Below are 15,182 nucleotides of genomic sequence, written 5' to 3' on the forward strand. Positions count from 1 at the left end.
CTCTATCCAAATCCTCAGCAACTGAGCTCATTCTGAATGAAACTGCATGAATAGGATTACAAAAGAAATGTAATAGAAATCTGAAAAATAAGTAGTCAGTTTTTTGAAATGTAATTTTAAATAAGGCAGCCCAGTGAGGAGGCTCATAGGGGAAGTCAGTCTTTTACGAAGACTTCTCTCTCTTACGGGATAGATTATAATCAATTCAGATGATTTAGGAAATAAGACCTATAAACTCAGATGTGATTGACAATAATCTAATGCTCCTATTTATTAATAATCTGTTTTGTCTTTAAATCATAGAGGCAGATTTAACTATAAATCTTACAAACCAAGATTTAAATAGAAACTGTAGATAGGAGAGCTTGCAGACATTCATTTAAAAAAAAAAAACTATCAGACCACATGATATGGAATGAATGAGGATGCCAAATGTAATAATGATGGTTATGATAATTGAGAAATTGTATATCTTAAAAATAGAAGTGTACACTTACAGAAATGATTTGGAAATGTTCAAAGCACCTAGATTAGAAATGAAGACAAGAAGAGTTAATGCTTTATTGGATTTATCTTATTTATAATTTCTCTTTGCAGTTAGATTGTCTCAGAACTTGTTGAACTATCTTCCTTTGATTTGATAGAAATACTTACTTGTCAAGGTTGAGTGACAGAAATTAATGAATATTATTGTCAAGTCTTAAAGGCAAAATTTTTGTGTAATTCTCTTTCCTAAAAAGTTAATAAAACTATCTTTCTGCTTAGTAAAAGAAATGAAACAAGAATTCAGGCTCAACTTAAAATAAAAATATGGTTTAGGAGTGACATCGTAATACCACTTGGCATTTCTTAAGTGAGCCTGCTCTTTCTACACTGGATAAAAATAAAGAGAGAAAAGCATCTAAAACCCTATGACATCCCAAATGTGCCCATGAAAGCAGAAATTTTCTGGCTTGCATCTATGCGTTCTTTCCACTTTCCGTAGCCTCCCACGTTATAATGACTTATGCATGGAATTCAGAGACTTTATATTTTCTTTTGAGTGCAGAGTGAACGTCAACATGGAAAATGTGAAGGCTGACCACTTTTCAAGATGGCCACAGACCTTTGAGGGAACCAAATAGTATCCAAAAAGATACTTGGTCAGTCTGGGATACTAAAATTCTAGCACATGTCAATTTCACCAGATTTTACAGGGTGGAAATATTTACCTCTCAGGCATATGTTTAGTCAGAATAGCTCGAAATTTTTGTTGGGGAGTCAAGGCCCTTTACAATAGAATAAAGAGATCCAAAATCAGCACAGCAGTTAATCTTGTTTATAGCATAAATCAATAACTCAACCCATGTTGTGTACTGACAGTTCTTCTGTGGAATAAATACTAAAAGTGTCTGCTCTGTAAATGGGATTTTTCTTTTACAGTCCAATAATATAGTTTCATTGTGGGGCAAAATTTGGGTTAGTCATTTTTATAAGGTTGAGTTTCCACTGGTACTATTTCTTTCCTTTAACTAAGCGTTTGAAGAATTCAAGGCAAAAGGTTGGATACCTGGTATGTGTTTGTATTCTGAGCTTGTCTTATGCATGATTTTCTTGTTTGCTTAAATTTTATGGCCAAATTCTAACAGAAATATGCAAACTAAACTTCTTATAAGCCAAACAGAATGAGACTGAAGTTTCTGAATAGTCCCAATTGTCCTATAGTCATATCTTCCTTTATGTTCACTTGAATTCTTGCATAAAATATTTAGAGTTTACACATAGTAAAGTTATGTGGGAAGAAGGGATGAAGGTAGAATCTCATGATTCCATGAAGACAATGAAGTTTGTTGACTATCTCAGTCTGGGCCTTAGAAGCAGGACCCAGTTTGAAGCTAGGCTCACTTCCTACATGTATAACTTTAGTAAATTATTTAATTTCTCTTAAGCTTCAACAATACCAGCTTGCAAGCTAGTAGTAGCAGTAATAGGATGCATGTATACATGGATCTGTCCTAAGGCATTGTAAATGGTATGCTTTCTAATCAATGCATTGTGTGTTAATATGTGATAAACTGGATTATTCCATGTTTCTTAGTCACTCCCTGGAGTAACTACACACAGGTCATTTGGGTTCGGTGTTAGCTCTTTCACACACTAATACATTACACATGCTGTCTCTATAGCTCAAGTTTTGCATGAACAGTTCCCTGGTGGCTTTTGCTGTGATTCAAACCAAACAGTGAATAGATTTATTTAACAACTTGTGTTCACAAAAGTAAATCAGGAAAGCATGCCAGCTAGAACAACATGTTTCTTCCAGTGATTTTTATTAAGTATTGCATTTCACATATTTTCTTAATGGAGTTTTAAATGTTCAGTATTTATATCTTTATTCATTAGTGGACCAATCCAATTGCCTTTAAAAGTGTTGCTGATGATTCTTATCAGAAATATTCAATGTAAAATTTCTTACTAATATTAGGCTGCTTCTTAAAGAAATAATGTTATTAAAGCTAATAAACAGAAGCTTTATAAAATCTCTTAATTTTGATAGCATAGATTAAGTCTTCTCTTTTCTAAGATATATTTTGACTTTAGAAATTTATCTGTGACTATATATATTTTTTAATTTTTAATAGGTGGTGAAATGACAGAACCCATTCCTTTCTTTGATTGGTGATTTTGAAACAATCTTTCATCAAGTTTCATCTCCTTTACCCTCATATGGAATATATCTCTATGTCTGTTGTTAAACTACGATGACATGTCTGTAGCTATCAGAAAGAGAAGCTGGGAAGAACATGTGACCCACTGGATGGGACAGCCTTTTAATTCTGATGATTATAACACAGCATGTCATCATGGACTTGTAGCTGACAGCTTGCAGGCAAGTATGGAAAAAGATGCAACTCTAAATGTGGACCGCAAAGAAAAGTGTGTTTCACTACCTGACTGCTGTCATGGATCAGAGCTGAGAGATTTTCCTGGGAGGCCAATGGGTCACCTGTCAAAGGATGTGGATGAAAATGACAGCCATGAAGGTGAAGATCAGTTTCTTTCCCTGGAAGCCAGCACAGAAACACTAGTGCATGTTTCTGATGAGGATACCAATTCTGATTTATGCCTTACAGATGATAAACAGGTTTTGAATACCCACGGGCATAAAACATCAGGGCAACATATGATCGAAGGAGCAGGCTCCTTAGAAAAGGCACTGCCCGTCATAGAAAGTAACCAAGTTTCTTTTAACTCCTGGGGAATGGCTGGTAAAACTGAATTAGCACTGGTAAAAGAAAGTGGGGAGAGAAAAGTTACTGACTCTATAAATAAAAGCCTGGAGCTTTGTAATGAAATAGGTTTAAGTGAAATAAAAGATGCACCCAAAGTAAATGTAGTTGATACTTTGAATGTGAAAGATATTGCACCTGAGAAACAATTGCTTAATTCTGCTGTAATTGCTCAGCAACGAAGGAAACCTGACTTCCCTAAAGATGAAAATGAAAGAAGCACCTGCAATGTAGTACAAGATGAGTTCTTGGATATTCCTTGTACAAACAGAGGACTGCCATTATTAAAAACAGATTTTGGAAGCTGCCTTCTGCAGCCTCCTTCCTGTCTCAATGGAATGTCAGCTGAAAATGGCCGGGAGAAGAGTGGTTTTTCACAACATCAAAACAAAAGTCCACCAAAGGTCAAGGCAGAAGATGGCATGCAGTGTTTACACTTAAAGGAGACCCTGGCCACCCAGGAACCCACAGATAACCAAGTCAGACTTCGTAAGAGAAAGGTAAGACGTATGCACAGATTCTCTGGCTTTTGAAATTTTGTAAATATCCTTGGATTCATCAGTTATCATTTTGCTTGGATTAAAAACATATGAAGATGGTTCTTTTGCCCTGTCATGCAGATGCATAATTCAAAGACTACCCACTTGGTCAAACCATCAAAATATGTAAAAATTAAAGAGCAATAATCTACCCATTTCACTAATAATATGTATCATGGTTTATGAATAATCTATTTCAGAATTGCGTTAAAAACAGGATTGGTATCCCTTTCTTTAGTTGGAATTAAATAGCCACCAGATAGCTCATAAACATGCAGTTCAAGGCATTCTGTAGAGTGATTTCTGATTTTTATAAAGAAAGTCATGGTACTGTTATAGCATTTATTTGGGCATATTTCTTTTTCTCTTCAAAAAGAGTATGTTTTCATAAGAAAAAAAGTGGTATAAATCACATATTTAAAATAATCCCTTTACATATACAAAGGCAAAACTACTCCCACCCCCAAAATGCGCTGATGCCATTTTAAGTGATACCCTGGCATACTCACCATCAATAGATGTATCACAGTCTCTGTTTTCTTGACACAACTGTGACTTAAATGTTGACCAGAAAGGGCTAATAACCGAAATTATGTTTTATGTTACAGCCCCTTTGAGTAATTCTAAAAATGCCATCCTCCCCTGCGAAGCTTCCAAGTGAGAGAAGCAAGGGCTCAGATGGTGCTACCTGAATTATGGTTTAGCAAGTGAACCCTTGACCAAAACCTGTCTTTTCTACAGAATTTCCCCACATTTCTCCAAAAACCGTAGTGAGTTATAGTCCTGATATAAGTCCAAGTACAGTTGCTTCTTCTATAAACCCCACATGGCCATTGGCATTGAAGAAAGCTTACAGTTTTGACACTGATATGCACCGATTAAAACATATATCCTTGCCCCTCTCTTGAGATATTCATCCATAACTGCAATTCTCCTAAACACAAAACTAATTTTCTTTGTTCTGTTCAACTGGGGCTATCTACCATGAGAAAAAAATCTCCTACTTTCTTTGTAGTGAAGAAATCTGGTTTTCATAGACTGTGGTTTTGCTAACAAACTAGTTCAGTAATGTGTCGTGAGTTAGTTTAAATGAAGTCAAAGACTTTACAGCAAAAATCAGTGTCCACAAGCTATATGCCAACAGAGCATTTTGTGCTTCTGGCAGACTCTCCCTTCCTTACATAAGTTTTATGAAAATGTTAATGCTCTATAAAGTTGTTATGATTAAAATGATTAGGTCACTCTTTCAAAAACTTTCATATATCCTATCAAATCTGTTTGAGGGGATGCTATAATCTCATTAGACAGTATTAACTGACCTATGGCATAGCTCCCTAAAATAAAACAAACTCCGCCCAACTGCCAATGGAAACATTAAACATTCCAGAAACATATACTCACCACTTGAACATTTATATCAATACTAAGAATACTGGAAAGAATTTACTCTTGGACGTGTCACTATAGCATGGTTGCCTTTTGAGAGTTATAATTATATCTCATTTACAAGTTCGAATTTAAATATTCTATTTTAAGCATTCTGTCATGCTAAAGTGTTGTGACATTGTCTGATGGAATATTTTCTTTAACTCTACAAGCCATTTAGGATGCCTTCTAATAAATAGATTAAATGAAAAATTTTAGGTTGGGAATTTACCCTAGAAAACTACGGTTATGGGAGAAGTCCTTAGAACTAAAATGTATAAGAATTTTTGTTTTATGCATTCTTGGATGAGTGTTAAAATACTGTGGAATTGGCAATTCGTCATTTTTAGAAATTTACCAGAAGAAACAATAGAGAATATTCATAGAAAGATACATACAGAGGTGTTCATCATTATACTGCATGTTACTGAAAGAAAAACGAAACAGTCTACATTTGCATCAATAAAGAATTTGTTTAGGCCGGGCGCGGTGGCTCACGCCTGTAATCCCAGCATTTTGGGAGGCGGAGGCAGGTGGATCACGAGGTCAGGAGATAGAGACCATCCTGGCTAACACAGTGAAACCCTGTCTCTACTAAAAATACAAAAAATTAGCCAGGTGTGGTGGCAGGTGCCTTTAGTCCCAGCTACTCAGGAGGCTGAGGCAGGAGAATGGCCTGAACCCCGGAGGCGGAGCTTGCAGTGAGCCCCACTGCACTCCAGCCTGGGCGACAGAGCAAGACTCCATCTCAAAAAAAGAAAAAAAAGAAAGAAAAGAAATGGTCTAAGAATTTGTTTATTATTTATCTTGTATGGAATACTGTGCTGCCATTAAAAAGATGGAGTGAGATCCAAGCACACTAACTTAAAGAGGTTCATGATATAGTATATCTGAAAAACAACAGTAGCAGACTAATATGTATAGATAGCCAAACCTTAATGTCAAAATGTGTGTGTGTGTGTGTGCACGTGGGTGTGTGTGTGTATATATACGTATGTGTGAATGCAGACAGTAGTATAAACCTCTCTGTATGACTGAATAATATGTGAAATCCTGGCTAAATAGGCACAAAATTGTTAACAGCAATTACATTGGATGAGTGGAATTAAAAGAGCAGAGGGAGGGGTTTTCATTTTTTACCCCATATAATTTTTATAAAAGATCACAGAATTATGTATGAAATGCATACACTGAACAGAAACACACCAAAAAATAATATTTGATGTATAAACTGAGGCATTTTCTGCATGGCACAAAACCACCTTTTATTTGCATTATTACTATGATACTGCTTTTATAAATTATAAACAAATATTTATAAAGTTTTTCACACTATTGACAAGAGTTCTAATCAACTAGTTGATGTCTAATACTAGTGCAACTAGTTTAGAAGAAATACGTTTTTTGGAGGCACACGTGTGCCACATTTTCATGTCTGTAGGGAATGTGATGCCAAATGGTCAAGTGGTAGAAACAGTCTGCTAATTGTCTATATATTTAAAACTGTCAGCCATAGTAATACCTGTAAGATAAGAACTTGGAAAAGTGAAATCGTATAAAGGCTAATATCATTTTAGTTATGGAATTGTAATCAGCTCATTATCTGATAATCACGTGAGTGAATCAAATCCTTCAATAAATTTGTGCACATCGATTTCTTTTGTCAAGATAACATCAAGGTTCTAAGACTTGAAGAAAAAAAATAAAAGAGCTTATAAGGATGATCTCCAAAATGTACTGAAATAGTGCTCTAGAGATATCATTGTGCTTTTGATATAAATTATCATTTCTTGAAACCCACAAATCTTGGCAGGCATTCATCATTTTCCAAAGCTTAGTGTTACTTAGTTTCTGATGATATTTCTGACTATCAGAGTTTAGTCACACATATATTTATTAGAAGTCTCCGTTGGAGGGGATTACATTTGTAGTATATGTACTATGTTTATATACCTATGTTTGTAGTATATATGTAGTATACAGGGGATTACAAATATTGACCTTTTAAGCCAATAATTCCTCTAAATAGGATGAAATATATAATGAAATTGAAGCCACTGATATCAAAGGAAGACCAAATGAATCGTGAGCAAATGTTAGAGAATGTGCCATAAGGTTGGGTGACATATGACCAGCACTCACAGGGCCTGGCTGGTCTCTGGGGTGAGGCGGCTGGTTAAAAGCAATTCTGAGACAAATTCCAAAGTAGTCTGGAGGAGGGAGACAGTCTAAGAAGTGGTCTCTTTAAACCAGACGAGATGTGAAGATGGAAAACATTTAGGGAAAGACTTGAGGTTAGACATTTTTTCTTAAAGAAGTGGTTTACTAATTAGAGAGAGTCCAGAATTCAGTCTTCTGTAAAGACTACTTAAACAGTTCTGAATTTTTTGAATAACCATAATAATTATATAAATGTCTGAACATATGTTTATTTGCTCACATAAGAAATAATCCATATTACAAAGCAAAATAAACTCCAATAAAGATGCAAAGATAATGTGAACTATAAGAAGACACCTAATTCTACATTCCAACAAAAACCTCATATTACAACAACAAATTAAATGAATGTTAGGCTCTTAGTTTATCCCTCAGGTTTGTGTGTGTTTGTTTATTTCTTGGAGATGGAGTCTTGCTTCCTCACCCAGGCTGGAGTACAGTGGTGTGATCTCCACCCACTGCAACATCTGCCTCCTAGGTTCAAACAATTCTCCTGCCTCAGCCCCCTTAGTAGCTGGGATTACAGGCATGTACCCCCACATCCGGCTAGTTTTTATATTTTTAGTAGAGATGGGGTTTCACCATGTTGGCCAGGCTGGTCTCAAACTCCTGACCTCAGGTGATCCACCTGCCTCAGCCTCTCAAAGTGCTGGGATTACAGGTGTGAGCCAATGTGCCTGGCCTGTATCTCAGTATTAATTAGGCTATAGATTTGTCTGCTATCTCTGAAAACATAATAGTGGTTCAAGTGACATATTTCTCTCACACACATACAATAGGGATAAGAAGTTCTGAACCAATATATAGGCTCTATGCCTTGAGAATCCACACCCCTTTTATCTACCCTCTCTGCTGTCTTGAGTCCTCATCTATATTCAAGTCAGTGGGAAGGCAAAAGGGTACAGGGGTAATCACACCCGTGTATACAGGCAGTGCCCAAGTCATGGGCTTCACTGCAATTTCATGGGCTAGAATTTAGTTTCATAGGCACACCTAGCAATAAGGGAACTGACCATTGGAATCTGCATTCTGGACAAGCAGATTATGTTCACTAAAAGTTCTATTATGTTCACTAAAAGAACATATGTTCGCTAAAAGTTCTATTATCAAAGAAGTATGGGACAATTTATATTGAGAGATAACTCATAACATAAATATTGAGGAATAATGCTCTAACATAAATATATTCCAATATATCGTGACATGTTGTGAAAGAAATAACCAAGCTGCATATATGTTCTGTGGTATTCTGTATAAATACTAGGTGCTTTAATTTCACACAACAGAATACTTTTCCTCATTATGAAACTATTTGATATATTAAGTGATGTTTATCAAATGATATATCATTTCTTACAGAAAAACTGTCCAGGAATAAAACATTATATTATACATACTGTACTTTAAATATCTGGAAAATATAATACATCGTCTATGACTGACAAAAATCAAATATTTCCTCCTTATTCTATATTTAAAATATGCAAACATTTGGTAAAAGGACACCCATACCGGAAATGATATTCTCTTTCCTTTCTATCCCCTAAATGCCAATGGGGGAGATTTGTAACAAGGGGAGGATAACATTGACCAATGGGTGACATAAAGAAGATAGTAAATTGTGCAGAAAACAGAATGAACAAAAGTAGGAGGCTGGCTGGGACAATATAAAAGGAAAGGAACCATTCTAAACAAATAAGTTCTATTGTTCTATACCTCTTTACAATGTAAAGAGGTATAGAATGTATTATAATTATATTTAACAATATAACAAGTATTGTAACTATAGTTAACAATAATATATAGTTTCAAATAGCTAGAAGAAGGATATTGAATGTTCCCAGCACATACGTTCTCAGACATGATCAATGTTTGGAATGATGGCTCTAATATTGTATATATCACAACATCATCTATATGCCCCATAAGTTTATAAACAATGTTTATGTATCAACTGAAAATTTTTAAATTCAAAAAATAAAGATTAAAACAAGAAATGAAAACCTAAAAGATAGTTAAGCCAAGGCTCTGGGCTAATGTAGCAAGATATGTGGAATGAAAGCAAGGACAATGAAGGAATTAGCTTATGAATAAGCTTAGTATGAGCCGACAAGGAGGGAAAGAATGTAAAGCGGGGTAGGTGTATATATAGCTCTGCAGATAAATTCATAATAACAGTATTATTTTACACCAAGCTTGCGCTGGTTTTAATGACACAGGCCTGTTGAGCAGATTGCGCTTTCTAAATCCCCTTGTTTTGACACTCGTTTCCCTAGGTTAAAGATTGGAGCTGGCAGTGAAAGCTTATTTCCAAGTGGTTAGTTGGTGTGTAAATTCATAACAAGTTCTTGTGACAGTTCTTATCCAACATACTCTTAGTGAGTTTTGTGTCCCAGGTAAAGCTAATAGCTTTGTAAATAACTTGTTTTGTGCTTCACTGGGCCACGGAAAACTATCAAATAATTTCATGCCATTTAAACTGGTTTTTGCCTTATAAATAACCAGAAAGCCAAAAATGTATTTGCAGACATTTGGGGCTCAAATACATTATCTCATGACAAATAAATATAAGTCTAAAGCCAACTCAAAATGCAAAAACATTTAATTGTAAGATAAAGGAAAACACTAGGTATAGCGTCTGTTAAAATCAATCCATAATAAACATTGAGCATTTTCAGCATCCCAGGTGCTATTCTATGCGCTCGGTCCATCACCATGAGCCAGGTAGCAGAGTTTATTCCATTGCAAAGCATCTAGTCACTGAAATCCCACTGGAGATGCCAAGTAGGGCTTCTGTTTGACTGACATATAAGGCTGGCACTGAAGAGAGGGGAGAGTAGTGAGAGAGGTGGAGGGAGAGGAAAAATAGAGAGAGAGAGAGACAGAGAGAGTAAGTGATAGAAAAAAAGGACAGGCTAAAATAGGATAGCAAAAGTAGCACTGGTCATTTGTAAAGAAAAAAAATAAAGTCTTTGACAAAAAAGAAATATGTAGCAGGCTGGAATCAGATTCAATTTCAACAGGATGATGTGGTTATCACAATCAGGAATTTTACAGAGAGACAAGGAACATGAACTTGACTCCAGGGATTATAGAGCTGATGGAGCTAAATCATTGCTATTTTTTTACATCAGGTATTCTGATGACGACAGTCAGCCTTATGGACTTTATCTCCAATAGGCTAGAGGTGGAACCCTCATATAAGCTCATATTTCAAGATCCTCAAATGATTGACTTTTGGGGGGTGTTCGCTTTCCCCAGTTTTCTCAGTCAAGTTAGTTGCTCAATTCTCTCTATATCCACAGAAGACATATTACTGACATGAGGTATATCATCCTATTAAAATCCTATGTATAATGTATAATAAACAAATTCATTGGAATCCAACTGATTCCACCATTGCTAACTAAAATGTAGCTCACTGAGCGCAATTATTCAACCTTGTGTCCACAGCGCTTAGAACCTGTTCATAAATGCTACAAATAATGAATGCCTTTGTTGTAGTAAGATATTTATTTTCAGAGGATAATGCCAAGTGTCAGGAACCCAAATTACAAAGATGCAGAACTTAAGTCATACAACCACCACCACTGGCCGCATATCCCCTCTTTGTTCTGCCTGCTCGTTCCGTGCTAAATCAGGACATAAGGGAAGAAGAGGGACAAGGGAATCATGTAAAATCTGGATCTCTGAGGAGACCTTCAAGACTGAGATCATTATTATTCTGTGCCTCAAAAGAACTCATTAATCATAACTAATTAGTCAATAGCAAACTATGAGTAGTAAATGTTATTTTGAAGATACTTAGTTGTATCCAGAGAGGAGTGGACAAGGATGAGTGTAGAAAAGGAAAATGTTAGCATATCCATTCATGTTTATTTTAATTTACCATTTAATTTTATGTATATTCTTTAACATAGATATTAATATAAAAGTGTATGTGTTACTGTTGATAAGTAACATAAACATGCTTGCAAAGGAGTCCATGTCAAAAATGTCAGGAGGCCACCAGTCTAGAAATTCCATAACTTTTCTGATTAATGTCACTACGAGGAAGTTGGGGGTGGAGTGGAGGGAAGATGACAGGAAGAATAGAATAAAAGATTGAAAGACAAATGATTGGGGAGACTGAGAAGCGTTTGTTTAGAGAGTGTCAAACACTGACAAATTCTTTTTTAATTTTAATTGTGCAAATGACATAAAGTTGCCAGATTTGCTGCCAGATGCCTTTAAGGCAATATGTATATATATATATATATATATATATATATATATATATATAAAATATATTATGTTCAGATTTAATTGCCCTCATTCAGAATATATATTCTGAATTTATATGTGTGTGTGTGCGCACACGTGCACACGCATATATATATATTTATATAAATTCTGAATGAGGGTCATTAAAACTGAACATTCCTTGTTCCAGATATTATTGGGGGAAAAAAAGTAGTTATGATGTATGAGGGGCCTCTGATCCAATCAGTGACTTGGACCAAAATTGCACATTTACATTTAGTTGTTAATAGGATCATGAATGAGTTCCCATTAGCCCAACATCAGCTTTTATTGGAGCAAGAATTAATACACTTTTATGATGTTATTTTAAATAACGAATGGTTATTTCAGAGCCAGTTGTGCATTGGAGGCTATCATAATAGTGAAACTGATTTAGTTTTGTTCCTCATGGATTTCTGTTACTATAAACCATGATGAATTTATTAATCTTTTAATACCAAAAAACCACCATAGGTTTTGGCTGCCTCCCTCGAAGAAATGCCAATATCCACACAAGTTGGGGCAACTCACATAACCTATGTAACAGATCCCTGCCTCTTATCTGGGCACCAGACACAATGGTGCCCACAGGATCTGTTTGTTTTCTGGCTCATGTTCTTACAAATAATGTACTTATCCCTTGCTGCCAACAAGATCTCTATTCCACAGATAATTTTCTAGCTGTGAAGAAAATTATAATGCTATTTTAAAGATAACTTCACCAATTTCAAAGGAAACACAAGCAACTGGGAAAAATAAACTTTTACTCGTTTCTTAGTTCTAGTTCTATATTGACATAGGAATAAAACTAGTGATTAATGAACCTCTTCAATTTTTTTAGCTTCTATTTTTTGAGCCAATGAAACTTCAAAAGGGTTTACAGCTTTTTATGCACATTAAAAATTAACCCAGAGGTTTTTGAAAATATTGAAATAGCATCATTATTTGGTCTAGAAAATGAATGGTTTGGTCTGAGCTTGATTTTCCAGCCAAGAGAGTAAGCTGTGATGAGGAAAACAGCACAACCTAAAGTGGGGGATGTTATTTAACCTTTGTGAGCCTTTCATGCCCCTGGAAAATGGAGAGAACAGTCTCAGCCTTACAAGGTTGTTAGGAACATTAAGTAAAATGGAAAGTCTGATTAAGCATCTACATAGTACAGCACCTAGAACAATGGTATTTTCTAACCAGAATTTGAGATGATGATCTGACAGTCAAACAATTGAAGTGCAGAATTATTATATCTGAAAATAGCAAATTCTAGTAGAATCTATATTCACAGCATATATAACCAGCCAGCGTAAGTAGCTTCTTCAGTGGGAAATTTCTGGAGTCCTGCACTGCCCAGGGTTAAGTGTCCACAGATTCTTCACTATGCCTAGAACAAAATAAAGAAGCCAACAGCCTCTGAAGCCAAACTGCCTGGGTTTCAGTCCTGCTTCCCTCACACGTATCTTTCTAATCTTAAAAATTATTTAATCTCTCTATGGCACAGTTTTTTTTTTTCATTTGTGTAACAGGATTCTTCATCTGTTGTTATAAAGATTAAATGAGCTAATATATACAAAGTAGTTAAAAGTATCTGTGAACACACAGTAAACACCTTGTGACTTCAGCTATTATTAATAGTAGCAGCATTTTTTGTTTGTTTGTTTGTGTGTTTTAGTAAATTTCAGTAATTATAGATCTGAGAGTTTCTTAGAAAAATCTCGGGGCTAGGGGCAGGGACTGACAAATTTTGAGAGAGAATTGAGAAGGTATGTCAACTCACATGGACATCTGAGATATCAAATTTTATTATTAAATGGTAGAGCCAGCCAGGCACAGTGGCTCACGCCTGTGATCCCAGCACTTTGGGAGGCCAAGGCGGGTAAATCACCTGAGGTCAGGAGTTCAACCCCAGCCTGACCAATATGATGAAACCCTGTCTCTACTAAAAATATAAAAATTAGCCAGGCATGGTGGCATGCACCTGTAATCCTAGTTGCTCGGGAGACTGAGACAGGAGAGTCACTTGAACTCAGGAGGCAGAGGTTGCAGTGAGTCAAGATTACGCCATTGCACTTCAGCCTGGGCAACAAGAGCAAAACTGCATCTCAAAAAAAAAAAAAAAAAAAAAAGGAAGCCTACAATATTCATTCATTGGCTAAATAAACATTTATTATCTTCTCTTTCCCATGTACTTTGCTATGTGTGGTGTAGAATATGAATAAGAATATATATGCCTTCTTACCTAAAGGTGTTTACACATTAGTAGGGATAATGTAACACACAAATAACTAACTTTCATATTAAGTGTAATTAACTTCAGTAAGTTTTGAACTAGAAGTACAATTATATCATAATTAGGTTCCAACATAATTAAAGCTAGAAAGTATTCAGATCTCCAGAGATCGGGCTAAGGGAGGATCCCTTTCCAGATGGGGAGGTCAGAAAAGGCTTCCCTCAGATGGTGTCTGGGCTGAGTTTTGAAGGATACACTAGATTTTGCACTTGTGGGAATAAATGAGGGAAAGGGATCTCTTTGAGGCATTTTAACTGTTCTGTTTTCTGTTTCTGTCTTCAAACTTCTATTTTTTAGCTAAGTAATTTCTGGGCTCACCATATTTTTAAAAATTATCTAGATTTCAATATACTAATGAGTCCTGAAAATGATGCTGACTTGATAGCTATGTTAATTTGCTCCTTAGCTAGTATTTGATTAATTAATAAAAAAGCTAAATGAAGATTGTGGAAATGTGCTTCTTGACTAAGACATTAACAGGAGATATATTAACAAAATGGTTCAACTATGAAATAATAATATTAGGTATTCATTCCCACTAACTCTCAATTCCCTCAGTGATACATAAGAATCATGGACGGAATGTTTTTAATACATTATTTTATATAGTTTTGACCAGTTATAACAAGGTGATTTATCAACATAATTGACTGAATGCATGAGAAGTAAAAAGGCATGAGAGTAATTCCTTGTTCATTAAAACTTCAATGCTTATTATGTTTTATATTCTACTCACTTACTGGCCTTAGGCATAATTAGAAATTTTCTGTAGTATCACTTTGAAGAGATACCCAAAGGTATTTTAGTCAGAGTGTAAAGCAGACAAGAAATGTACTTCATAAATAATCTGATAAAATATAAAATTTCAATGGTCACCTTCTTTAAGTGTAAAACAAGAGATTTTCAGGCCAGGTGCAGTGGATCACACCTTAATTCCAGCACTTTGGGAGGCTGAGGCGGGTGGATCACAAGGTCAGGAGTTCAAGACCAGCCTGGCCAAGACGGTGAAACTCTGTCTCTACTAAAGATACAAAAATTAGCTGGGCATGGTGGTGGGCACCTGTCATCCCAGCAAGTCAGGAGGCTGAGGCAGAGAATTGCTTGAACCCAGGAGGCGGGGATTGCAGTGAGCTGAGATCACACCATTGCACTCCAGCCTGGGCT

The 15,182-nt window shown here is 35.7% G+C and overlaps 1 protein-coding gene across 7 annotated transcripts in view; it reads left to right on the forward strand.

Moving 5' to 3' along the window:
- LOC105491127 (DLC1 Rho GTPase activating protein) overlaps positions 1–15,182 on the forward strand; it is a 520,902-nt gene that overhangs the window by 107,862 nt on the left and 397,858 nt on the right. For all 7 annotated transcript variants that reach the window (XM_071068619.1, XM_071068618.1, XM_071068615.1 and 4 more), the window contains one exon: positions 2,622–3,769. In XM_071068619.1, coding sequence (XP_070924720.1) covers positions 2,747–3,769 — 1,023 coding nt within the window. In that variant the 5' untranslated portion in view covers positions 2,622–2,746. The remainder of the gene's footprint in view (positions 1–2,621; positions 3,770–15,182) is intronic.

This window comes from Macaca nemestrina, chromosome 8, assembly GCF_043159975.1.
Source record: "Macaca nemestrina isolate mMacNem1 chromosome 8, mMacNem.hap1, whole genome shotgun sequence".
NCBI classification, from domain to species: domain Eukaryota; kingdom Metazoa; phylum Chordata; class Mammalia; order Primates; family Cercopithecidae; genus Macaca; species Macaca nemestrina.